Raw genomic sequence first — 24,957 nt, forward strand, 5'->3', positions numbered from 1 at the left:
CAGGGACATGACTGATGGGGGGGGGAATAACTAGGCTACCAGGGACATGACTGATGGGGGGGGGGAATAACTAGGCTACCAGAGACATGACTGATGGGGGGGGGGGGGGACAACTAGGCTACCAGGGACATGCCTGATGGGGGTTAACTAGGCTACCAGGGACATGCCTGATGGGGGGGGGGGGGGAATAACTAGGCTACCAGGGACATGCCTGATGGGGGTTAACTGGGCTACCAGGGACATGCCTGATGGGGGGGGGAATAGCTAGGCTACCAGGGACATGCCTGATGGGAGGGGGGGCAACTAGGCCACCAGGGACATGACTGATGGGGGGGACAACTAGGCTACCAGGGACATGACTGATGGGGGGGACAACTAGGCTACCAGAGACATGACTGATGGGGGGGGTGGACAACTAGGCTACCAGGGACATGACTGATGGGGGGATAACTAGGCCACCAGGGACATGACTGATGGGGGAGACAACTAGGCTACCAGAGACATGACTGATGGGGGGACAACTAGGCCACCAGGGACATGACTGATGGGGGAGACAACTAGGCTACCAGAGACATGACTGATGGGGGGGGGACAACTAGGCTACCAGAGACATGACTGATGGGGGGGGACAACTAGGCTACCAGAGACATGACTGATGGGGGGGACAACTAGGCTACCAGGGACATGACTGATGGGGGGATAACTAGGCCACCAGGGACATGACTGATGGGGGAGACAACTAGGCTACCAGAGACATGACTGATGGGGGGGGGGACAACTAGGCTACCAGAGACATGACTGATGGGGGGATAACTAGGCCACCAGGGACATGACTGATGGGGGAGACAACTAGGCTACCAGAGACATGACTGATGGGGGGACAACTAGGCTACCAGGGACATGACTGATGGGGGGGGGGACAACTAGGCTACCAGGGACATGACTGATGGGGGGGGGGAATAACTAGGCTACCAGGGACATGACTGATGGGGGGGGAATAACTAGGCTACCAGGGACATGCCTGATGGGGGTTAACTAGGCTACCAGGGACATGACTTGGGGGTTAACTAGACTACAAGGGGCATCACTGGGGGTTAACTACAATAGCAGGGGCACTAGGGGAACAATACTATGCCTTGTCCTGGGTGCTGCAAACCCCCGCTACTAACTGCCGCGCACGGTATGCGGCCCTCGAATGATTTTATTAATGCCCGACCGGCCCTCGACATGGAAAAGGTTCCCCACCCCTGCTCTAGACCAAGGATGAAGAATCGTCAGCCCTCTCCAGCTGTTGCAAAACTACAATTTCCATCATGCCTAAACAGCCAAAACGTAATCCCCGGCTGTTGGAGCTGAAGGGTCCAAGGTTCCCCCATTTCTGCTCTAGATAACGGTTTGCTGGCCGTTGGCAATTGGATCTCCCTACAATGTAAAGCCACTTTTAGTTTTTTTTCCCCAGGATTACTTTACATCTCAGTTTGCCTCTGTCCATTCTTTAAAGGGAACCTGTCACTATGAAAATGCTAGCTAATGTATAAACATCTTGTTATAGAGAAGAAGATGCTGAGAGGATTGATATATATCTTTATGGGAGAAGATTCAGTATAACTATTGAAATCTCTGATGTTTCAATGCTAAAGAGTGGAGTCCATTCAATGACACTGCCCACTGCACTCCTATCACTGAGTGACACCGCCCACTGGACTCCTTAACACAGAATAAGCAGAGATTTCAATTAACATCTTATAAGTTATAATGAATTCTATCCCCCAAAGTTATATATCAATTTGCTAATCTTTTCCTGCTCTATAACATGATGGTGATAGATTATACTGTATGTCATTTTTTTGGAGACAAGTTTCCTTTAAGGCGAATTGTTTTGACAGTAATAAAGTGACGGACACAATATTATGCAGGCAGGTTTAGTTTTATTGCGGACTAGTATATGTATGTCATGAACTATCTACATTGTATACTGTATGTGTGTCACAGTGTATATGCATATTTTTGTGTGTTGTTTAGTTCGTAGTTTTCTTATTGTTAATAGTATGTTTGCAGCACAGAATTGTGGGTAGAGGGAAATAAAGAATGAACATGTAATTTGACTACAGTTACTTTTATATTTTCCCTAAGAAAAAGTCTAGTGACAGTCTGCAGGCTATGTATGTGATGGCAGATGGCTGTCCGATATCAGAGCTGATCTAGGCTTTTAAACACTTCAGATACTGTGTGAGCAGAGTTGCATAGTGATGAGCGAGCATGCTCGTCCGAGCTTGGTACTCGATCGAGTATTAGGGTACTGGATGGTACTCGTTACTCGGACGAGCATCTCACGATACTCGAGAAAATCTCATCATCTGTTTCCTGTAAGTTTGGGCGCTATTTCTCAGCCACTAATCATGCAGGAGACTCTTTGGTACATCCTGCGATGACGTGGGACCCATACATGTCGATAGCAGCGATTGGTTGGCCAGATCAGATGACCCTGCCATATAAAACACGAAGCCGGCAGTGCTCGCTTCAGACGCATGCTGTGAGAGATCAGGGACAGAACTGCTGCTGATCAGGGAGAGTGTCAGTGTAGGATTTAGCGTTCCAGTAGGCAGGGTATATGCTAGCAATATAAACAAACAGCCCTTTTCAGGGCTTCAAATCATTTTTTAATACTATTACTACAGACTGCTAGCTGGGACTTGCAGTGCTGCTACCACGATTTCACCAGCACACTGTGGTGACCGGCTGCTGGCAGAAAGGGGACGTTAGGTGTTGCATACACACCCCTAAGAAGTGCTCAGTGTACTCTTTTTTGATTTTGGGGCTGGTGGTCCTGCTGTACTACATTGGATTGCTGGGATTTGTAGTACACCTTTATAAAACTTCACTGCTTACTGGACTGGGGTATCACAGCGTGTATCTAGGTCCAGCCAGTACCAGATAGTACCATACAGCCCCCTCTAAACTAGTGTGGATACTACACTGTATTGCTGGGATTTGTAGTGTACCTTTTGCACCGTACAGCCCCACAAAACCAGTGGGTACTCCAAGTATTTTTCCTGATTTCTGTATTTCATACACAAGGCCTATCTCAGTTCCATACTGTGCAGTGTCCATAAAATGGTGAACCCCAGGGGTAAGGGTCGAGGACGAGGGCGTGGGGTCCCAAGTGATGCCGTTGCCAGAGGCCATGGTTCAGGGCAGGGTGACACAGCAGCACCTGTTGAGGAGGTAGCAGTGGCCCACCGCAGACGTCCACTCCCTAGCATCTTTACCCAACTTACGGGGTCTCATGGTAGACCGATATTGAAACCGCTGCAGTGTGAACAGGTGATCACGTGGATAGCGGATAATGTGTCCAGTAACTTATCCACCACCCAGTCTTCAACGCAGTCCACCCACGCTACCCAAGGGAGTGGAACCCTTGCTCCATTAGCTCAGCCTCCTTCCCCACAGCCTGGCCCCTCCAGGGAAAGAAGGGATTCAGATCCACCACCATGCTCCCAGGAACTCTTTTCTGGACCCTTCCCTGAGTCTGAGCAACCGGAGCAATCGATCTGTCCTGATGCCCAAACTATGCAGCTCACGCAGTCAGTGGGTGATGAGAGTAAGGACTTGCAAGCGGGGTTGGAAGAGGTGTCTGATGATGACGATGAGACCCGGTTGTCAGACAGTGAGGTTGTTGTCATGGATGTAACTCAACGAGAAGAGGAGAGTGAGGAAATGGAGTTGACAAAAATGATGTTTAGGATACACACCGCCACAGTTAATAGTTTGTTAATGCTGTTTGTGCCTTAAAGAGGAGGGTAACTATCACTTCATAGAACAATTGACGTGACTATAACTTTCATATTGACATGTCAGCCTCCTTACCCCCAACAGTTGCCAAAATAGGGCAGAGGTGGTCAGGTCGTCACCTTTTTGTTTCTGTTTGTCTATGCGGGAAGTGATGATCAGGAAGGAACAGATGCCGCACTCTGATGAGGGCCCTCTGCCCATTCCTTTAAGCAAGTAGGGTTAGGGTCAGCACTTGGACCCTAACAAGTTTGGTGACATGTCAGAAATTTGGAAATGATGGTTACCCTTCAGTTTAATTTGTTGGGATATATACATATTGTAAGTTTGCACAGTGTGAGAGAGAAATCTATCCAGCTGTGCTCATGCTTGTTTGTTAGCACGTAAACCAGTTAGCACTTATCACATTAGTCAACTAGGGAATGGGATGTCACTATTGTTGGGTGACTGTTTTCAGTTCATAGTTCACATTGTAAAAGTTTAAAGTTCTGCACTTATCTCATTTTTCATTGGTTGTTGTTTGCACAGTTTGTGTTCACTTTTACCACTTTGATAGTTTAGATGTGTGCTTCCCCCCCCCAAACATTTGCACTATGATGTACCACACCACCCCTTACTAAGACACTATGTATAGATATTTTGTACTTTTTTCTTAATTTAATATTTTCTTTTTTTTTATTCTTAAAGGGGAACTCTGGAGAAAAAATGAAACTTCTGCAGAAGCATATAGTATTATTTATTACCTATCTATCCCAGTTTTGAAACTACCAAAAATCCATTTGTTTTGTGTTTTTTTGTTCTGTTTTGTGTTTCTGTATTTCCTGGTTGAGCAGATGTGCTCAGTACTACAGGTTCCAGAATGCATTGCTGTCCCTCTGTTTTAACCAGGCTGTTGCACAGAATTTGGCATAATAGTGCGATTAGGCAGCCTCAGAGGCATGCATACATGCTGCCCCTGCTGTTTCCTGTCCATTTCCGTTGTGTTTCCATCAATTTCTGAGGTTGACAGGTTTTCATACGACCTTCCCTCTACCGAACTTGAGTCTCCTGTAAAAATACTCGAGTCTCCCATTGACTTCAATGGGGTTCGTTATTTGAAACGAGCACTTGAGTATCGGGAAATACTCGTCTAGAGTAACGAGCACCCGAGCATTTTAGTACTCGCTCATCACTAGAGTTGCACAATGACTGCATGCGGCCCTTACAGCAGAGGGAGATGCACAGTCCACTAATAATCATTTTTTTGACCACACAATCTCACCGTTCTTGTTTGTCAGCTAATCTCTCTGTGTGAAAGGTCCTTTCACCACAGCCTTATTTCCTTGTTTGCTGTGCAAAGAAATAATAAAACACAATGACATCACCTGAATAATTCTTAACAACCAATGCCAAAAAGTCTGTGTTACTGCACAGACTATAAAGGGGAGAGGCTGGCAGGTCACAGATAGTGCTATATCTGGCATATGTCCATCTCTTTTCTCTCCAACTTGTTTCCTGTATCTGAATAAGGTAGTTAGTGCAGTAGGAATATAGAACAAATCTGCCACATAGAAACAAGCCTTAAAGGGGTTAGCCAAGCTTAAAAAAACATGACTGCCCTCTTCAAGACATAGCATGACTCTTGTCTGCAGTCTGCAGTTTATTGCAGATGGCAGCTGACCTTTCCATTTTACAGCGGTAAGGCCAGGCTGCAGTTTTGACCGAGTTTAAAAAGCATTTTGAACGTGAATATGGGAAGAAAGGATATGCAAAATAGCTGTCACACCTATTGTGCAAAGGGATGTCCCTTCAAGTGAAGTCTTACTCTATCAAGGAGTCTTACAACATTGACTGGGGGTTTTATGCCATGCCAAACAATCTCTCCAAAAGGAAAAATTTCCCATCTGCAGACAGCTGTTTCAGGGTTGTTGCCCCTCTTCAGTGCAGAGCAGGGTGTTGGCTGGCTAGTGAGAGGTCTATCTACGTGGGTCAAAGTTGTACTAATTCTCTTTAACCCCTTCAGAATCGGGCACATTTTCGTTTTTGCGTTTTTGTTTTTTCCTCCTTGTGTTTAAAAGGACAAAGCGCTTGCATTTTTTCACCTACAGACCCACATAAGCCCTTAATTTTTGCGCCACTAATTGTACTTTACAATAGCAGACTACATTTTTCCATAAAGTATGCTGTGAAACCATAAAAATTTTGTGCAGTGAACTTGAAAAATTTTTTTTTTTTTTCATTTGACATGTTATATATGCCTTTAAAAATTTAAAACCTTTTTAAAAAAAACTAAATGTGTTTAAAATTGCTCTATGACCCTCCTTATTAGGCTTTTATCCTTTGGTCTATGGGGCTGTGTGAGGTATCATTTTTTGCGCCATGATCTGTACTTTCCCTTGCTTGCATATATGCGACTTTTTGATCACTTTTAATTACAATCTTTCTGGATTTGATGTGACAAAAAATTAGCAATTTTGCACTTTGGCGGGGTTTTGCGCTTACGCCGTTTACAATATGAGATCAGTAATGTAATAATTTATTAGTTTGGGCGATTATACAAACGGTGATACCAAATATGTTTGTTTATTTTTTTATTTATTTAAAAAAAAAAGGGAAAAGAGGGGGGGGGGAATTTAAAAAGTTTAATAGTTTAATAAAAGTTATTAGGGGAGGGGATTTTTTACTAATAAAAACACTATTATTACTGCAATGATCTCCCATAGAGATCACTGCAGTATACTTAATACAGCAATGATCCATTAGATAATTGCTGTATTACTGTGGTCTGGAGGAGGGGATTTCCCCTCTGTGATGGCATCGTGGGGGGGGGGGAGATCTCCCCACTAGACACCAGGGAAAGGGGGACATAATACATTTAAATGCAGCTGTCAGTTTTGACAGCTGCATTAAAATGTATAACTAGCAGGCGCGGCGATCGGAATGCGCCCGCTAATAGCCGCGGTCCCAGGCTACAGATAGCAGCTGTGATTGCGACGTTTCACAGCGGGGTCGTCACGCGCCTCTGAACCACCCCTCCCGCATCAGGATGTACAGCTACTGACTAATGTGGGAACGGGTTAAGGACCCATTCGATCCACGTCGATACACCTCTTACTAGCCAGCCAACACCCTGCTCTGCGCTGAAGAGGGGCAACAACCCCGAAACAGCTGTCTGCAGATGGCAAATCTTTCCCTTTGGACAGATTGTTTCGCTTAGCATAATAATCCCCGCCAATGTTTTAAGACTCCCAGATTGAGTGAGACTTGACTTGAAGGGACATCTCTTTGCTCAAGAGTTGTGAGAGCTACTTTGCATATCCTTTCCTTCCCAGAATTCTCAGTGGAGCAGCAATAGTCTGTGGTGGTGCGTTTACACAGACAGATTTATCTGACAGATCTTTGAAACCCAAACCAGGAACAGACTATAAACAGGGATCAGGTCATAAAGGTAAGACTGGGATCTATCCTCTTTTCAAATCCATTCCTGGTTTTGGCTTCCAAAATCTGTCAGATAAATCAGTCTGTGTAAACGCACCCTAAGTCTCTTAACACGTCACTGGACTTCCAATAGGTTAGTCTTATGGAAACACAACCTAAAGCATTCAGGATACAGTCATGTGACTTCATCCTGCTGAACATTTGGATTGTGTTAACAACTTCTTGAGTGACATCATGGTCTTTGGAGATTTCCATAGTAAAAAATCCATGTCTGTGCTGGTGGTTAAACCTTCTTTTCTCTGGACGTCCCCCTTGTCATGGTTACAGGCCTAGGTGTAAAAAGATCACTAGAAAGATCTCTGTACTGTTCATTCATATATTTGTACATTGTAAGCACATTTGACCCAATACACCTTATAATTTTGCCAGCTGTACCCACCACTTGTGGTGAGTTTGGCCATCAGTATAAGGACTCTCACAAAAGACCATGACCGATTATGTCAGTGGTGATAGGAGTCGGACGTGATACAAAATCACTCTCCATCCCCCCCTCTCTGGGAGAGATAAACTGAGGCCCGAGCTGCCTGGCTGCAGCTTACCCCTCCCTAGAGAGAGCACAGAAACGCTGCAGAAAAATTCCTGGGTATGGGGATAACGGGCTACAGGCATCAGGGATAACTGACGGCCAGATGATGGTTTGGGCGTTAGTTATTGAAGGTGTGTGGCCCCCTTAAGACATCTTTTTTCAAACTAAATAACCTTGGGCACCGCTAAAGTCTTCTGCTCCCTGGCGTTCACTTCCTATCTCTCAAGCCTTGGGATACCAGATGACTGGTGGACAGTGTGGGGTACTCTATCCCCACAATGCCTTGGCGTTTGGCAGGACTTGGGGTTTTGCATCGAGGAGGAGCTTGATAAAGGTGTCAGTCCGACACCGAAACGCAACGCTAATTTTTAAGCCTAGTGTGAATAAACGCCCAAGAAAGACACTCTTGAGGTCCTTGGAGTTATTTTGCGAGTCTTGCACCGTGGCTGTATGTATGGTCCAATGGTCAATTCCAAACTGCATTTTTGTGCTTTGGCATCAGTACGGGTGCCGGGAGCACAGAACCAGAGGCCAGGCAACCGACTGATATAACAAAAACTAGTGTTGTGCCTAAGGTTTGCACAACACCACCAGGTTAGTTTGGTCCACTTTTAAGTAATTTTACCACTGATATTCTCCATGCTACACTATATTAGCACCCCTCTTTGTCCATATATGTTGTTTGTCTGCCTTTCCATGATATGACCAAGGAAATACCAAAACCAGATATCCATCCACAGACAGCTGTTTCGGGTGTTTCCCCTCATCAGTGTGGAGCAGCATTCTGGCTAGGTGGGAGCAATGCCTAGTAGACCAATATGGCAACCAGATCCCTGATCTCAGGGAGACTAGCTAAAGAAGACACTGTCAGCTGCTGGATAAAGAGCTCAACACATTGAAATCCTAGGTTCATTGCTCCTTGGAAACATCAATATGCAGAAAAGATTAGCGTAGCCTCAGTTACGAGTCTCAAAACATGGGACTAGCAGGATACTCCTCCAGGGAAGGACCTGGCAAAGGGGTGGCTTTAGGGAGACCACCAAGACCACCATATCAAGTGTCCCCTTGAGTCAATATGCAAATTCGTCTAGACATTGCTCCCACCTAGCCAGAATCCTGCTGCACACTGATGAGGGGCAACACCTGAAACAGCTGTCTGTGGATGGATACCTGGCTTTGTTATTTTACTGGTCATATTATCAGACTCGTAAAGGAGTCCGATATTGAATGAAGGGGCCACTTGATATGGTAGTTTGGTGGTCTCTTTACAGGATCCATCCCTTTGATATCCCTTCAGGCCCTTCCCTACACTGCAGATATCAGCACAATTGATTGGGAGACAGAGACGTCATAATTGGGAGAAGTGACAGATCATTAAATTTAATGGGAGCTTCAGAACTTAAATAAATCCAACCTGATCTATGTCCCTATACATTAGTCCTATGATGTAGGAAGGGAAAGGTAACAAGGGCCTATAGATGCATGCCTTATTGTGGATATTGATCTTCCTATACCTAGGCAAAGTTGATGCCCTTATAAAGGTGACCCCGCTCCAAAACCTGCCCCTTCTTACTATACCCTAATTTTCACAAGGGGGCAAGCGCACAGTGTTATGTCCCCTTGGGGCAGGCCCTAGTGAGGCAACTGGGGCACTACATTGGTATATAAACTTCCTGGACCAATAGTCTGATATTCTCCAGGGGGAAACAGCACATCAGATAACAGTAATGCTCCAAAGGGCAAATATAATATAGTACATGACCAAAAATGCATGCAGCAGATAATTAACCTATGGTACACCCAGTGTTACTGTCAGGTGTATTGCAACATAGGCAGCTGATAGATAGGTTGGGTTCAAAGATTCTCTACCCATAGCCCAGTGTAAACTAGATATGTTGAAATAATTCAATGATGCTCTTCCATACCTACCTTTGAACCTGCTAAGGGGTCTCCTCAGGGGATATGTGACCATCAAACTGAAGGGGCCAAGGCATGGATGTGTTGCCCAGACTTGTTCTGTGCCGCCTTATCTTCAAATCCAGAATGGGCAAATATATACAATGATGGTGGTAGAATACAACATTGAACCAGAACACAAATATTTTAATATCTGAATAAAAGTTATTTGACTTTGACCATCATTAAAAACTATACAAGTGCTCGGGGGAGGATGTGGTGACCAAAAGTTGTGAAGACTATGAAAACAGCTGTTTCTGTAACCCTTATAAATATTAATACAATACAGTATAGCACAATAATCTATTCTGTTTTTACATAGTAGTTACAGTGTAGTTCATTGTGCTGTAGAATTTCTTTAATTACCATTTAAGTCTATGGGTCTATGGGAACTACAAAAAGCAATATAGAGCAACCCACTTGACTATTTTTTTTTTTTCAATCCCGGTGACTACATCAAGTAGGGAAGGTGCCAATTCTATAGATAGGTGCGGGTCTCCAAGTCGGATATGCCATAAATATCTAGCTTGTGACTTTTCCTTTAAGGTCCTGCAGGGGTTAAAGCGCCTCCCTCTTATCAATGTCTGTATATACTGGTAGGTGATCTGACTTCCTGCATTCGGAGGCAGACAATTACACTGAGTGCGTGTGAGCTGAGGTAAGGAGGGGTGAGCTATCCTGTGATGCTACTATATATAGATTGTAACACAGGGAAGATTACAGGACTGTCCTTATTCTATATAGATGGTGCTACATATATATTCTATATAGATGGTGCTACATAGATGGAGCTCAATACACCCAAGTCATGTAACTACACTGTGCTCTCTCTTTAGCCTCTGAGATCCACTCTCTAAGACCAGACATTGCTCATAGAGTAGGATATTATCAGTATGGTGCTATGGGTACATGGCCTGCTATCTCGAGTGCGAGAGCTGCATCTGGCATGCATTTGTTTGCTTTGGAACCAGGAGATGACTGCCACTTTTAACTGTAACATGAATACAATTAAAGACTATAGAGGGATACCCAGCCATTGATGCCCAGACCTGATGCAGGCGAAAAAAATATAGTTATTGCACAGCACCAGACCACTGATGTCCTCAGCACCCACAGTGTCGTGTAGGTCCCTGGCCTAAACCTGATTTTGTATACACAGAAACAAAAGTAAATGCCGCCAATTAGTTTCTTTTTTTAATGCGATGTCAATGGAAAATTTATTCTGTATAGCACACAGCAGAAGCCGTGTTTAGCATTTATTTTTATACAGTACATTGTTGTCCTTTGTGTATGACATACACAATAAACGTAACCACTAATGCAAAGTTAATGTAGCCCGGAGAGGAGGCATCAATGGCTGGGGGGCAACAAAAGTGCCACTTACCATGTGGAATCGATACAGGTCACAAATGTGGGAGAAATTATTGCTGGGCAACCCAAAGGGATTGATTCAAACATATAGGGTGTTAATACTGTATGGGGCACAATTACTATCTAGGGCTCAATGGATAGGAATTTTGGGTAAAGGTGGGTAGGGTGGTACAGTAATAGTGAGGAGTCAAAGATGTTGGGGAAGCAAAGTCTGCCGAGACTGGTTGTAGCTTGAAGTTATTATGGCGGTCTGGGTGGAGAAGAAAAACGAGGGATTAGAAAAGACATCACTGGATATAACTGCACTGTAATTATTTATATGTTGTGTATGTTCTATATGGAGATGGCATCTACTACTGTATGCATTGTATGGTGGTAATACTGGTTATTGTATAGAGATTTCAAAAAGGGCACTGTGTAATATTCACTTATCTGAATGTAAGCCTTCCTGTGATAAACATATAACTACCTAAGATAATAAAGGCTGTCAATCTTCAATGTCTCTTTATGTGGTTATGGCCTGGATGTATTGCAGCATTTGTTACTTGTATGACTTATTTAGTGGTATTCTGTGATGGTCAGGTGTGTACTTTGCAAATTAAGATTCCTTATACAGTGTATCCTTATACAGTGTATTGTTATGGTGATATATTTAAAGGGGTTATCTGGTGGTCAATTTTATTTTTATATTTGTGCATGGGGGAAAAAAACATATACTTACCTTCCTTGGGCCCCCGCCACCATTGCTGTCACAGAGCTCCGATTGGCATAAGCCTTTTCCTGCCCAGCCAATGAGCAGCTGCTGTGGTGTCCTAGTATAAAGTTTTTTTGATCCATACAAGCCAGGTCACCTGATTCAAGGTGTACATGGTGTGGGGCTGGGGGATGACTACCATCACTGCAACACCAGTGCTTTTAGGGGAATGACCATATAGTCTGACAACCACACTGCTACCAGAGTAAAGGTTGCCTCACGCCTTCAATAACTGACAGCTGAACAATCATATAAGGTGTATGGAGACCTTTAGTCCCCTGGTGTAGTAGAGAGAGAATCGCTGAATGATAATAAATCCTTGTCAAAGGCTGCCACAGAGGTTAAAGCGGGGACAGCACCTAGGTGTTTTGGTTGGTGATGATGGACTCTGTAGTCCCTGATACTGCTACCTGAGGTGTTCATGGAGACACCCTTGATGTTGACGAGGTGCGGAATAAAGCAAACAACAGGAAGTTGAGGCTTTGAGGTGCAACAGTGACTTTACTTGAACTGGAGGACAGTCTTTATCTGCAGAATACCTTCCAAGATGGCTGCCGCCCAGAGCTGGTGGTGTTGTTTTCTGTTTGGTTTGCGGCCTCATAACCCCCTAAGCCTATTGTATAATGTAAATGGAATGTAATGTAGCATTTCTAGTTGTTTCTGATCATTGATATGTGTCTGTATATACTAATCTTATCTGAGTTTGTTTGTTTTTTACCAACGTCCCCTCTGGTGCCCAGAAGTTCTGTCCTGCCTGTAAAGTGATCACATTTCCCTGATAGTTATTTGCCCGCTGAGGTTGAGGGTCCACCAAGGGTGCAGTGAGGCATATATGGGGTGATTTATTAAACTGATGTAAAGTAGAACTGGCTCAGTTGCCCCTAGCAACCAAACAGATTCCAAGGTGGAATCGGATTGGTTGCTAGGGGCAACTGAGCCAGGTCTACTTTACACCTGCTTGATAAATCTACCCCATAGTGTATACCTGGCTGCTTAAGGCTATGTTCCCACCACGTAAGAGACCGGCCGTTCCGTGAAGGCTGGTTTCTGCAAAGATCATTCACTTAAGTACCGTCCGGATGATCTTCCCGGCCACAGTGTTCTGATGCGCCCGCATCAGAACTTCACAGTACACAATGAAGCAAGCGGCCGGAGCCGCTTGCTTCATTGTGTGAACTGACAGGTCTTTTGTTGCGACATGTCAGTTGTTTGCGGCGCCGCATGGAATCCCATACAAGAACAGGCAGTGTTCCACACCGCACAAAGTGTAAGTGCAGGAGGGCAGGGACTCTTTTTTCCATAATGTCCTATGCTGATAGTATATAGTGCCCTATAAATGTACAGTAACAAGGACACATGTCAAGGACAAGATTCCAGCTCTTGCCGTTTCCAAAGTTCACTAGGCTAATTGTGACAAATGTAGAAGTCCAAACTGTTTTGACCAATATATCAACAATCTGTATGTCTATAATAATGGGATGAATTAAACAAACTGTAACTCTATCTTGTATGCATAATGTATGGTTACTATAGTACAATGAACACATTTGTTATAAAAATAAATGACTGGTTTTATAAAATTTGAGACAATCTTTTTTACATTGATTTCCTCTTCATTTTTATTTCCCATAAGCTTGTACCATGACTGCGACAAGCACTGTGAAGACCAAAGATGGCAATGTCTCCTGTGAGACTCCAGAGGGAACTGCGGTACACATCAACATTAACCAGCGTTCTGCCTTTGACTGCTTGTTGGATACCTTTAAGGTTTTACAGGACATGAAGAAAAGTGGGCCAAAGATAGAGCCCTCCCGTTTGTCTGGTCCTGGATCCCATTTAGGCTTTGGGGTAAACTTAGGATTCTGCTCATCTTACATTGATGTATATTTTCTTTCTCGTATAGAGTTCTTGGTTCAAGTATAGTATAAGTTGCCTATATTTTGCTATGTTATAGGCCAATTCTGACAGTGTACCATACAAGGTGAACAGATTACTGGAAGCATAATATTTAGTGAGTTCCTTCGCTTAGGCTGGCCAACTTAGGCTGTGTTCCCATCATACACATATAAGAAAAATGGTGGTCAATTCACCCCAAATATATCTTTCAGCATAGGTGCATTTACAGGTGGGTACGCAAAACAAAATGGTAGCCAACTGCAACCTGTAAAAAAAAGTAATTTTTGTGAAGAATCCAGCACTTCGGTGCATAAAGCTAAAATTAGACTTTTATTACATGGCCAAAGTTAAAACTCCATAATGGGAGTAAATAAACTAGTGCGTTTCGTGCAGGTCTCGTGCATGGTTTAAATGAATAAATGTCAGTGTTAGGGAACTGGATGACAAAGGATAGTTGCTTCCCTGGCACTGGCACCCGACCTGCTGTCCCTGCCTAATTGCCTCAACTGCCCTAGGCAGCAGCGGACAACTGGTCGACAGTCCCTAACCTGTATGAGTGAGCACTCAATGAAGACAAGACAGACAAAAACACAAAAGTTTATAGTCAGAGGTCCAGGTTGGCAACTAGTGGTCTGCGCATTACAAAAAATGTGATCCAGGGGGAAGTAAAAAATCAAGCCAGAAAGTCAGGGAACCAGGAATACAAATCAGGAGTAGTCGCTAGGTCAAGAGTAAATTCAGAATATGAGGCTCTATCACAGGCAAGGAGGATGATGAGGGGAGAAGTCTTATGAAGGCTGGAGTCTCGGCCCCATACCGTGATTGCGGCATAGACTCCAACCCCCCAACTCCTATTCAGAGTTGACTGGCGGTGTGAGACGTTTTTGCTCCTAAAACCATTCTGGCGGGGGCGTTGAAGCCCCAGCCATGGCAACACACAAGGGGACCGGCCACGCTCTTACACTGCATATGGATATGCAATAAAAGTCTGGATACCTCACAAAAATTCCTTACGTCTTCTATTTTCCTATCACATTTCCCCCCCTACGTCAGCACCATACAGTACATTGGCAACCTGTCAAAAAAGGTGTATACCGCAGTATGGGAGGGAAGGGACTTTAGTAGGCTGTGCACCGAGAAGGGTTGGGCAGTTGGGTGGCCTTCTTTATTGGGAGGAATGGTCATTCTTGACCGATTCTCTCATTTATTCTGTCTCTTAATGGACATTTTTGTACATTTGCTATGATATTTGTCAAGGATTAAGTAACCTAAAAAGGACTCTCAACCCAGTAACCAATGTCCATACGCATCAGAAATATACACATATCCTATAAATATGTTATAAATGTTCCTTTTTAAAATGTTGTTTTATATATATTTGTTGTGGTAAACAATAAAGCTTTATTTGACTTAATAATTTAAAGTTATTGTCCAGCATTGTTTCATTTATAGGATACATGATATTTGTCACAATAAATTTTGTTGATTCGAAAGACATGGTGCATATATAATCAAGTCGTCTCCCATTGATCTAGGTCGCTTATATTCCCTTGGGTTTGATCTTTGTAATATTGGCCATTATTATAAACGTTGTACATCCAGACTGGAAAGTCTTCTATTCAGGGGTCTACTTCTGGGTAGGATTTCCGGTAAGTATCATTATATTATGTATCCATCTGTACCATATGTATCATATATCCATCTTCCCAAATGTGTAACACAGACATCTCTTCTTCACCAACTCAGGTTTTATAAAAATGAGAGCTCTGCTGTGCTGTTTCGCAGTTGACAGATCCCCTTTAACCCTTTCCCGCCAGTTCACGTGTCGGTACGTGCAGGGATGACATGGGCACAGGAGCTGCGCCCGTGTCATCCATGGGGGGGCCCATCCAGGACCCGCCGCAACTGCCTAGATTCAGGCCGAGCCCGTATCTCGGCTATGCAGTGAGATCGCACTGCCCTGATGGTTGCTGTGATGTCAGGAGGCTTCCCTGAAGCCTTCTGGTGTCTCAGCTACGGAAGCTGATCAGGCTCAGCCTAAGGCTGAGTCTGATCAGCTTTGCCTATTACAGACATTATGCATTGCAGTGCTGATCAGCACTGCAATGCAATATACCTGTAATCAGGCAATTACATAGTGAAGTCCCCATGGTGGGACAATAAAGTGAAGTGTAGAAATAAAAGCACACACAATAAATCTCAGAATCAAAACCAAAAGTTATAGCATCATGTAGCCACAACCGCATGAAGTGAAACCGGTTGGATTTAAAAAATGGGCTCTGGTCCTGAAGGCCAAAATCAGTTTGTTCCTGAATGAGTTATTATACATGTAAAACACAACAGATAACTAAGTTCACATCTAAATATGTACCTATGCTCCAGTTATAGATCAGGATACTGAAACAAAGGTATTAAACTGTACAGCATGCAGTGCCCACAGTGCTAAACAGACCAAATGTATACATTTTATATGTGGGCCTGAATAGTGTGGTGGACTTCTATGTTATCCTAGTCTATAATTAATACCTTGAGGAGGTAGACCTGGTTTTAAATATGCTGTTTGGTATATAATTTTGCAAAAACATGGATGTTTTTTAAGGTGCATTTCTTGTTTGTTTCGGGAACCCATTTTACCTATTGACCATTCTTTATAGTTCCTTGTATCCGGAGCACTGAATCTTCTGGCTTTCAAACACCCCAACAAAATCTTGGTAAGTATTGACCTTTCTATATAAACTTAACTACCCGGGTGAGTGCAAGATTCAAGAACACCCTTTAACTTCCTAAAATGTGATGGGAAAGGGGGGGCGGGGGTGAGAAGAAGCAAATGGTTTAGGGGGTTTGGTTGTGGCCTCCATAGTGTATAAGGCTATCACTAATATCTTGTCTTTTCCCATTTACCTACATAGATGGCATTTGCCTTCATTTCTCTGGTAGTCAACTTTGGTGTGTCTATTGCGGGAGTGGTCATCTCGTCTAATGATGTTGACAGTTTAAAGTGGAGATCATTCGATGGAGATAATATCTGTACTAGTATTGGTAAAAGCCAGAGGAATTACTGGGATTCAACCCGGGCTCCAATATATCAGAATAATTATGAATATGACTATAACCTGGATAGATGCAAAGACGGATTTCGGAGATTCGAGGTTATCATTATTTTTCATCTCAGTATCAGTGTTATAATATCTTTTTTTTTTTTTAATTCATGAAATTTGTGATCTATCTATCTATCTATCTATCTATCTATCTATCTATCTATCTATCTTAAATCAGTGCTTAACTACAGGTACAATGCAATTTCTCTGTAAACTTTACTCAAGAATGGTAAATTGGAGAGGAAACCCATTTAAACATGGGGAAATATTAAAGGAGTGCTAACCACCGAGTAGAACTATCAGATAGTAAATAGCAATACAATTCTCCTTTGACACAGCGCTCTCTGCTGCCACCACTGTCCATGACAGGAACTGTCCAGAGCAGTAGCAAATGCCTATACAAAACCTCTCCTGCTCTGGACAGTTCCTGTCTCGGACAGAGGTGGCAGCAGAGAGAAGTGTGGAAAGAATACAATATTACCTGCAGGACATACAGCAGCTGATATGTATGGGAAGACTTGAGATTTTTAAATAGAAGTAAATTACAAATCTATATAACTTTCTGACACCAGTTGATTTGAAAGAAAGAGATTATCGCTGGATAACCCCTTTAATGCCCATGGAGATGTCCAAAATGTTAAAACATATCATTGTCTATCCTCCTCAATAGATGTCATAATAAACATCCCAATAAAACTTAAAATGGTACCACCAGAAACTACAGTTCACCCTGCAAAAAGCGAGTGTTCACACAACTTCATAGATAAATGTAAGGGTTAGAATATACTAATGCAGAGCAAAAAAGAGAAAAAGGTATTTTTTTGGTAGTAAAACATATTAACTTGTTAAGATCCCACTTGGTTTCAATGCTGAGACCCCCCACCCCCACCCTGAATCATTAGTTACAGTCAGAGACAGTGCGTGGCCACACGTTTATCTCCTCACCTGGACACCTGCGCTAACTGATAGGAGTTAGGCTCCATTATAAATTCGCATGCCACCAGCTATAAGTCACAATTTCAATGGGTTTCAGTACTGAGAGTACGTTCATATTAAGGAATCAGCACGGAATTTCAAGCGGAGTTTGCGCCATGGACTCCGCTTGAAGTACCGTCTGTCCCGTTGATTCAATAGGATGTCTGCAAGTGAGACATGTCAAATTCTTAGGCAGATGGTGGAGTGCACGTGAGACATCCTATTGAATTAATGAGACAGGTGGAACTTTAAGCGGAGTCCCTGGCGCAAATTCTGCTAGAAAGTCCGCGCTGATTCCATAGATGAACATACCCTTAGACTTGGTGCCATCTTAGCTCTGACATTAAATATCAAGAGAAACAGCTGTCACTGCCAGGACTTCCTAGGTGGCTTTAAACCTCAGAAATTAGGCTCCTAACATTTATGGTGGTACAAAAAGTTTAATAGTAAGATACAGGGCCGTTTTAATACATTGGTGGGCCCCCCCCTTCCCTTTCGGCACATTGTATAATGTACTGAATTTGCCCCCACACTGTATCAAGAGCCCCAATACATACAGTAGTTACTTTATAACACTATTTCCACCATACAGTGATTACATACTACATAAAACCCTAACACTACAACCCTATAACAGAGTGCAGTTACATCCAGTGACTCACCGGGGGCGTCTTCTCCGATCAGACTCTGTCACCTTTTCTTTTTCTCTCCATCCAGCCTGGGCCACCTTGAAGTCTTCTCCTGGCTGTGAATCTTCTCTCCAGAATCTGCCAGACAAATATTTTAGGCTCCAACACATACAGTAGTTAGGTACCTTGTACCCCTATACAGTAGTTACACCCCTCTGTACCCCTACATAGTTACACCCCTCTGTGCCTCCATAGTTTTAAGGTGTCCCTGTAGTATATAGACCCTCATGTGCTCCTCCAGTTATATACAGCCCTCCTGTGCGCTCCCCCATTAGTATATAGCCCCCTGTGCACTCTCCCCAGTAGTATATAGCCCCCCTGTGCTCTCCCCCAATAGTATATAGCCCCCCTATGCTCTCCCACAATAGTATATAGCCCCCTATGCTCTCCCACAATAGTATATAGCCCCCTATGCTCTCCCACAATAGTATATAGCCCCCCTGTGCTCTCCCCCAATAGTATATAGCCCCCTATGCTCTCCCACAATAGTATATAGCCCCACTGTGCTCTCCCCCAATAGTATATAGCCCCCCTGTGTTCTCCCACAATAGTATATAGCGCCCTTGTGCTCTCCCCCAATAGTATATAGCTCCCCTGTGCTCCCGAATAGTATATAGCTCCCCTGTGCTCCCCAATAGTATATAGCTCCCCTGTGCTCCCCCATAGTATATAGCCCCCTGTACTCCCCCATATTATATAGCCCCCCTGTGCTCCCCCATAGTATATAGCTCCCCTGTGCTCCCCCATAGTAAATAGCCCCCTGTACTCCCCCATAGTATATAGCCTTCCTGTGCTCCCCCATAGTATATAGCTCCCCTGTGCTCCCCCATAGTATATAGCTCCCCTGTGCTCCCCCATAGTATATAGCCCCCTGTACTCCCCCATAGTATATTGCCCCCTGTGCTCCCCCATAGTATATAGCTCCCCTGTGCTCCCCCATAGTATATAGCTCCCCTGTGCTCCCCCATAGTATATAGCCCCCTGTGCTCCCCCACAGTATATAGCCCCCTGTGCTCCCCCATAGTATATAGCTACCTGTGCTCCCCCATAGTATATAGCCCCCTGTACTCCCCCATAGTATATAGCCCCCTGTGCTCCCCCATAGTATATAGCTCCCCTGTGCTCCCCCATAGTATATAGCCCCCTGTGCTCCCCCATAGTATATAGCTCCCCTGTGCTCCCTCATAGTATATAGCCCCCTGTGCTCCCCCATAGTATATAGCCCCCTGTGCTCCCCCATAGTATATAGCTCCCCTGTGCTCCCCCATAGTATATAGCTCCCCTGTGCTCCCCCATAGTATATAGCCCCCTGTGCTCCCCCACAGTATATAGCCCCCTGTGCTCCCCCATAGTATATAGCTACCTGTGCTCCCCCATAGTATATAGCCCCCTGTACTCCCCCATAGTATATAGCCCCCTGTGCTCCCCCATAGTATATAGCTCCCCTGTGCTCCCCCATAGTATATAGCCCCCTGTGCTACCCAATAGTTTATAGCCCCCTGTGCTCCCCCATAGTATATAGCTCCCCTGTGCTCCCTCATAGTATATAGCCCCCTGTGCTCCCCCATAGTATATAGCCCCCTGTGCTCCCCCATAGTATATAGCTCCCCTGTGCTCCCCCATAGTATATAGCCCCCTGTGCTACCCAATAGTTTATAGCCCCCTGTGCTCCCCCATAGTATATAGCTCCCCTGTGCTCCCTCATAGTATATAGCCCCCTGTGCTCCCCCATAGTATATAGCCCCCTGTGCTCCCCCATAGTATATAGCCCCCTGTGCTCCCCCATAGTATATAGCCCCCTGTGCTCCCCCATAGTATATAGCTCCCCTGTGGTCCCCCATAGTATATAGCCCCCTGTGCTCCCCCACAGTATATAGCCCCCTGTGCTCCCCCATAGTATATAGCTCCCCTGTGCTCCCCCATAGTATATAGCCCCCTGTGCTCCCCCATAGTATATAGCTCCCCTGTGCTCCCCCATAGTATATAGCTCCCCTGTGCTCCCCCATAGTATATAGCTACCTGTGCTCCCCCATAGTATATAGCTCCCCTGTGCTCCCCCATAGTATATAGCTCCCCTGTGCTCCCCCATAGTATATAGCCCCCTGTGCTCCCCCACAGTATATAGCCCCCTGTGCTCCCCCATAGTATATAGCTCCCCTGTGCTCCCCCATAGTATATAGCCCCCTGTGCTCCCCCATAGTATATAGCCCCCTGTGCTCCCCAATATTATATGCGCTCCCCCTCCCATATAACATAAAAAAAAAACAAAACACTTTTACTCACCTGGGTCCACGCGTTCCTCTTCTCTTCCCTCTTGTGGCCGCACTTCCTGCGGTCACAAGAGGCTGCCCTCCCATTACCCTTGCACCGACGCTCCAGTGACGTCGGGCGCTAGAGGGAGAGTGCGGCCTCTTGTGACCGCAGGAAGTGCGGCCACAAGAGTGACTGACAGGGAGGGAGCCAATGGGTCTCTCTCTGTCAGTATCGCTGCTGCTGAAGCGCTGAAGCGCCGCCGCAGCAGCAGCGGGCGGGCGGGGGGGCCCTGCAGGGGGCGCCATGGAGGGGTAAGTAGATTACCCATCCATGGCGCTCCCCCCTGGCAGGCTGGTGGCCGGAGCCCTGTGCGACCGCACTGGTCGCACATAGCAACGGCCGGCCTTTAACCAGTGGGCCCGTGCACGTGCACCATGTGCCCTCTGGTTAAAGCGGCCCTGGTAAGATATGTATATAGACTACCACCCACCACCACCACCATTTTCCTATATATACAAGAATTGCATTGCATCTATGTTGTCAAAGTATTATATGTGTAACCGTTCATTTTCCTGGTTGCCATATAATGCTAAACTTTGGTGGAAATGTATGGCTGGACCAAGTAAGCCCTTCACTGAGATTTACCTCTTTTGCTCCTCGGAATCTGAATGTGTCCGTTCTGAGATGTTTGGGAGCTGCTGTCACGGTTATGATTAGAGATGAACAAAGCAAATCTGGCAAATCAAGATTTCCTGCCAATCACGCTAACGATTTGCTTCGTCCTGTGAAGCGAATTCCTGCTGATTCATTATGGAAATTCACAAAAAAACAAAATGGTGCCCACACATGCTGTTTGGAGCGTCACTGGGAGGGAGAAAGGGATTAACCATTATCCCTAGTGCCCGTCCAATCAGCTGCAGTCCCCCTGTGATGTCAGCACCTCCCCCTCCCCCCTATATAAGGAGGTGCGGTAATGGAGGCGGCCAGTTGGCTGTGTGTGGAGTAGAGAGCAGGATGGCAGCAGGCAGTTAGAGCAGAGCAGGGAGAGACTAATAGAGTGATATAGGGACAGAGAGGAGAGGAATGGCGGAAATTAGATGATTGACATTTTTTTTTAAATTGTGATTTTCCGATTTTTTACCCTTTTACAACAACATGCTTTAACAAATTTGTCCTTCTGTAATAGTCCCAGTATTGTAGCTACTATAGTTTTGGCTGTTTTAATGAAATCCTTTAAGATTCAATTCACAAATTCACAAAGCTCGATAAAAAGCGTTTTCATCTGCTTTGCTCATCTTTAGTTATGATGGTATACAGAAAATTACAGTGAATGTGGACGTGAACTTCTCTGTAACTACAAACTTCCCTTATTTGTTTTAAAAAGTATATTTTTTTTTTCAGAATTTACAAACTGGCTTCATAATTCTAAATTTGCTGCTGATGATCTGGGCTCTTTGCCTCTCAATCCTTAGTGTGGGCTGTAGACTGAGGTCCTGTTTCCGTTCCTGCACACTGCCGGTAAGTGATCCGATATCACAATAATCCTGCAATAAGGGATGCAAATATCTAACTAGCAGTTCTGATTTTGTGTCATCCTTACGTTATGACCATAGTGTGATCTTAGTGACATGATGCAAGAACATAGTAAATAGCCATGACGTCACTTGCTTACAGTTTCTTATTGAGCTGAGATTTTTGTAACTTCTTTCCATAACAGTATATTCTGTATGTATATAAACTTCGCCCAAAAGGGTAAATCAAAGAAGTAAAACACTCTTTCTAAGCCCTATTAGGGTATATTGAAGCCATAGAGGGGTCCCACATGTCCATGTATTACATTAGTCACCATTTGATTTAAGAACAGCTAAGAAGAGATGAGTGCAACTTGTGCATGCTCGAGATCGCTCGTTGAGCATTTGAATATCGATGGCTGAAGAAGTTGAATGCAGCGCTAGGGAGTCATGGAAAACATGGATACAGCTAGGGCTTCATCCAGCTTCTTTAGCCACTGGTACTGAAATGCCGAACGATTGTTCAGCTGACAGTTATTAAGGTGTTCAGATACCAAGGCTCAAAGAAGTGGGGATTCCCATTATAATGGCTGGAATCCCCCACATGCTCCTGCACAGGGATGCCCTCCCTTCCCAGACGGTCGGTGCACTCAACTGCATAGGAGACTCACCGGCTGCCTGGGGAGGGAGGATGTTACTGTGCAGGAGCACAGGTCACCCCCAATACACTGGCATCCCCCACAGCATCCCCTAAGTGCACCCCCCCAATTACACTTCATACTACTGTGGTGTCCCACCATGGGTGTTACTAGTATGTTACACCCCTCACAAAAGTCTAGTACCTAAGTAGTACCTAAGTTCTGCCACAAGATGTTGCTATTGTATGTATTTGTACTTGTATTTTTGCACAGCTGCAGGTAACTAAAGGGTTATTATTTGTTGTAACCTGTACACCAATGAGAACCTCCTCTTCTTCTCTACCTATCTCTAAACTTCTTTCTTTCTATGCTTTCTTCTCCACCACTCTCAGGGCACATTACACCTCCTGTAGGAAGTTGGTCCCTGCTGTAGTCCAGCTGGGCCCTGGCTTTGCCAGGTCCCCACTCCAGAACAAGTCAGTTAGTGTAGTCTGAGGTGAGGTGATGAACATGGGAGACGCAGACACCAGTTTCTTGAAAGCTGCACTTCCACACACTATGCAGTGCTAAGATACTCCAAGAAGAGGAAAAGTCAGAGAACCCCCAACCCATGCTGAGAACAAGTCTAAAAGTGCAGGACAGTATCCTTATAACAAGAGGAATTGATCCGGATAGAGCAAAGTTGCTATAAACCTATGTATTCTATCTTGCAGCGCAGGTGTACCCAGGTAATTTGGCCACCTTGCTCAACTCAGGTAATAAAGTCTGGGGCTTATGTCACCCTCATAGGACGGGTCACTCGACACAGGGGAGCAACAGGTGGTACACGACAGTTAAGGTCAAAACACGGGCACAAGTAAATGTCTACTTTCACGTCTCCTTCTTCTTCTACTTCTTCTTCTTCTAAAGTTCCGGCAGAGCACACTTCTGCCGTAGGTTGGGACTCTCAGCACACAATCCTCTCCACTACTCTGAACTTTAAGCACAAACTCCTTTCTACTGTTCTGGGCTGTACTACCCTAAAGGTTCTCAGTACTTATTCTGTTCCATCAAGTCTACAGTCTGCTATCAGCTATTGTACTCTCTCAGTATTCTCTCAGTAAAGAAGATTTATTTATACTAACGGGACATCCTTGGGTCATCTCCCCTTTCTGTGGGTGGCGGTACCGATAGTCTGGGTTGGTTACAACTCCACTCCGACCACTTTGCTAAGTACCCAAGTGACCGGTCACCCGTAGTGCACCACACTACCAGTAGTCCAGGAGGAGAAGAGCAGCCCTGGAGCTTCTGCACGGTGAAGTTCTCCCTCTCCAGGCAGCTGACATGTCTCCCATGCAACTGAGCGCGTCGGCCGCTTGTAGTGGGAGGACATCATCGCGCAGGAGCTCTAGGGCTGCTCTTCTTCACCTCCTGGACTACTGGTAGTGTAAAGTGTAATTGGGGGTGCACTTAGGGGATGCTGTGGGGGATGCCAGTGTATTGGGGGTAACCCGAGCTCCTGCACAGTAATGTCCTCCCTTCCCAGGCAGCCAGTGCACTCAGCTGCATAGGAGACTCACCAGCTGCCTGGGGAGGGAGGATGTTACTGTGCAGAGGCTCGGGTCACCCCCAATACACTGGCATGCCCCGCAGTATCCCATAACTAAACCAAATATACTTTATACTATCAGCAGTCCTGGAGGTAGTATAAAGTGTTGTGAATGGATCTATCATTGGATGGATCTCTGTACTGGTCAGATGTATTACATATCATTGTCATGGTAATGAACATAACATCCATGTGTCATCTTTTACAGAGAATTGAGGAGGAAGACACTACCCCCCTGATTAAACCAGTTCTTGCTGATAACATCATCATTGCCTAAGAAGAAGACGACATAGAGGCAGAATCTGCTAATCATGTGTGAATTATAAATGATTTACCACTGAGCTCATACAATCCGCTATATTTGTCTATCATTTCTGATATGTTATAGTTATTACTTTATGGTTAGTTATTCCCAACACAGCTGGGAATTATCAAT

At 44.8% G+C, this 24,957-nt stretch overlaps 1 protein-coding gene across 1 annotated transcript; it reads left to right on the plus strand.

Annotated features, from left to right (window-relative positions):
- The first annotated feature begins 10,312 nt into the window (after window positions 1–10,312).
- Window positions 10,313–24,936, plus strand: LOC138799638 (transmembrane protein 176B-like). Its single transcript, XM_069981092.1, has 7 exons — window positions 10,313–10,406; window positions 13,507–13,721; window positions 15,305–15,418; window positions 16,424–16,480; window positions 16,679–16,918; window positions 22,186–22,302; window positions 24,730–24,936. The coding sequence occupies exons 2-7, from the start codon at window positions 13,515–13,517 to the stop codon at window positions 24,796–24,798; spliced, it is 804 nt and encodes a 267-aa protein (XP_069837193.1). The 5' UTR covers window positions 10,313–10,406; window positions 13,507–13,514; the 3' UTR covers window positions 24,799–24,936.
- The last annotated feature ends 21 nt before the right edge of the window (window positions 24,937–24,957 follow it).

Source organism: Dendropsophus ebraccatus, chromosome 8 (genome assembly GCF_027789765.1).
Source record: "Dendropsophus ebraccatus isolate aDenEbr1 chromosome 8, aDenEbr1.pat, whole genome shotgun sequence".
Classification (NCBI taxonomy): Eukaryota; Metazoa; Chordata; class Amphibia; order Anura; family Hylidae; genus Dendropsophus; species Dendropsophus ebraccatus.

Bases quoted from the DNA above. Each gene is read 5' to 3' on its own strand.
- LOC138799638 (XM_069981092.1), top strand. From the start codon at position 13,515: ATGACTGCGACAAGCACTGTGAAGACCAAAGATGGCAATGTCTCCTGT. The intron at 13,722-15,304 runs GTAAACTTAGGA...CCATTGATCTAG, and splicing joins GATCCCATTTAGGCTTTGGG to GTCGCTTATATTCCCTTGGG. The intron at 16,481-16,678 runs GTAAGTATTGAC...TTACCTACATAG, and splicing joins AACACCCCAACAAAATCTTG to ATGGCATTTGCCTTCATTTC.